Source organism: Chlorella variabilis, assembly GCF_000147415.1.
Source record: "Chlorella variabilis unplaced genomic scaffold CHLNCscaffold_40, whole genome shotgun sequence".
In the NCBI taxonomy this organism is placed as follows: Eukaryota; Viridiplantae; Chlorophyta; class Trebouxiophyceae; order Chlorellales; family Chlorellaceae; genus Chlorella; species Chlorella variabilis.
The window spans coordinates 150,319-151,588 of NW_005435048.1; the positions used below are offsets into that span (position 1 = coordinate 150,319).

Genomic DNA, 1,270 nt, shown 5'->3' on the forward strand with positions numbered 1-1,270 from the left:
GGTCGAGTCGTAGTGGCCATTGACGAGTACCGCCTTCTTGCGGGCGGCGGCGGGGGCGGCGGGGGCCACCCGCAGTACGACGTTGGTGAGGTTGCGGTACACGTTGGCGATCTGGAACTTGAAGGCGTGCATGGTGACGCCGCCGGACACCTGGGCAGGCAGGAGAGGCAACAAGGTAAAGGTGGGAGGAGGAGGAGGAGGAGGAGGAGGAGGAGGAGGAGGAGGAGGAGGAGGAGCGGGCAGAGGAGGCGCAGGGCGGGATTGCTGGCAAGAGGGAGCACCCCTTCTCGTTTGGCAGCGCAGCGTTCAGCGCAGAGCCCAGGGGACCACACATGCAGCAGGCAGGCAGGCAGGCGGGCGGGCGCCGCGGGCACCCGCGGGCCGGCCAGCGCACCGACTCCCGGGCCGCCTCCACCACAAGGTCTGGCCGCCGCTCCGCCGCTTCTGCCGCGATCTTCTGCACCTCCGCCAAGATGTACTGCGCAGCCTGCTCCTCACCCACCGACCCCACCTGCAAGGCGCAGCGCCCGGATCGGGCAGCAGGAGGGCGGGGTGACGCTCCACACATCCACGCTGTGCCTGGCACGCGTGGGCGGGGAGCATAGCGATGCAGGCGGGGCCAGGCGGAGCGTGCTGGTTGGCATGGCTGCCCCCGCCAGGGCCCCTGGACCCTCCCTGCTCACCGACCCTCCCTCACCTGACGGTGCCCGATCACGGTGGCCAGCTGGTGCAGGTGCTGCATCACCCGCCCCTCGGCAAACCGCGCCGGGTCCGCGGTGGCGGGCAGCGGGTCGGGGACCTCGCAGAAGAAGTGGTTGGTGGTGGCATACTGCGGCAGGCGAGAAGGGGTGAAGCATGGGGCCCAGGGACGTGCAGGAGACAAGTAGTGGCGGAAGCAGAACCCTCTCGCCATGGGCGGGCAGGCGGCGCGGCCCGACCCAAGCGCTCGATAGCGGGCGAGGTTGCCAGCGACTCACCAGCGCGGCAAACACCAGGGCCGCCACCGTTAGCAGCCTCCAGTCCGTGCCAGGCGCCTTTAAGCCATTGCGTTGCCGGCCGCTCATCGGCCTCACGATGGTGGCTGCTGATCGACTGTGCGAAATCTGAAGACTCCCGATCTTGCCGGGCGCGGCGCTGATGGCCCTAGAACCAGTGCGTCCTGCCAGCGATCAATCGGAGTTGTCGACAACCCTGAAACACACAAGCTTGCAAGCTGCCACGTCTCGAGCGGACCCGGAACCAGAAGAAGAAACGCGTGGCCATTCAATTA

General features: G+C 68.3%; 1 protein-coding gene across 1 annotated transcript in view; it reads right to left on the reverse strand.

Moving 5' to 3' along the window:
- CHLNCDRAFT_142511 (hypothetical protein) overlaps positions 1-1,064 on the reverse strand; it is a gene marked incomplete at both ends in the record, with an annotated part of 5,775 nt that extends 4,711 nt beyond the window's left edge. Inside the window, 4 exons of the mRNA XM_005852261.1 lie at positions 31-150; positions 395-511; positions 698-829; positions 978-1,064. Of these exons, the coding sequence (XP_005852323.1) occupies positions 31-150; positions 395-511; positions 698-829; positions 978-1,064 (456 nt within the window). The remainder of the gene's footprint in view (positions 1-30; positions 151-394; positions 512-697; positions 830-977) is intronic.
- Between the last annotated feature and the right edge of the window lie 206 nt (positions 1,065-1,270).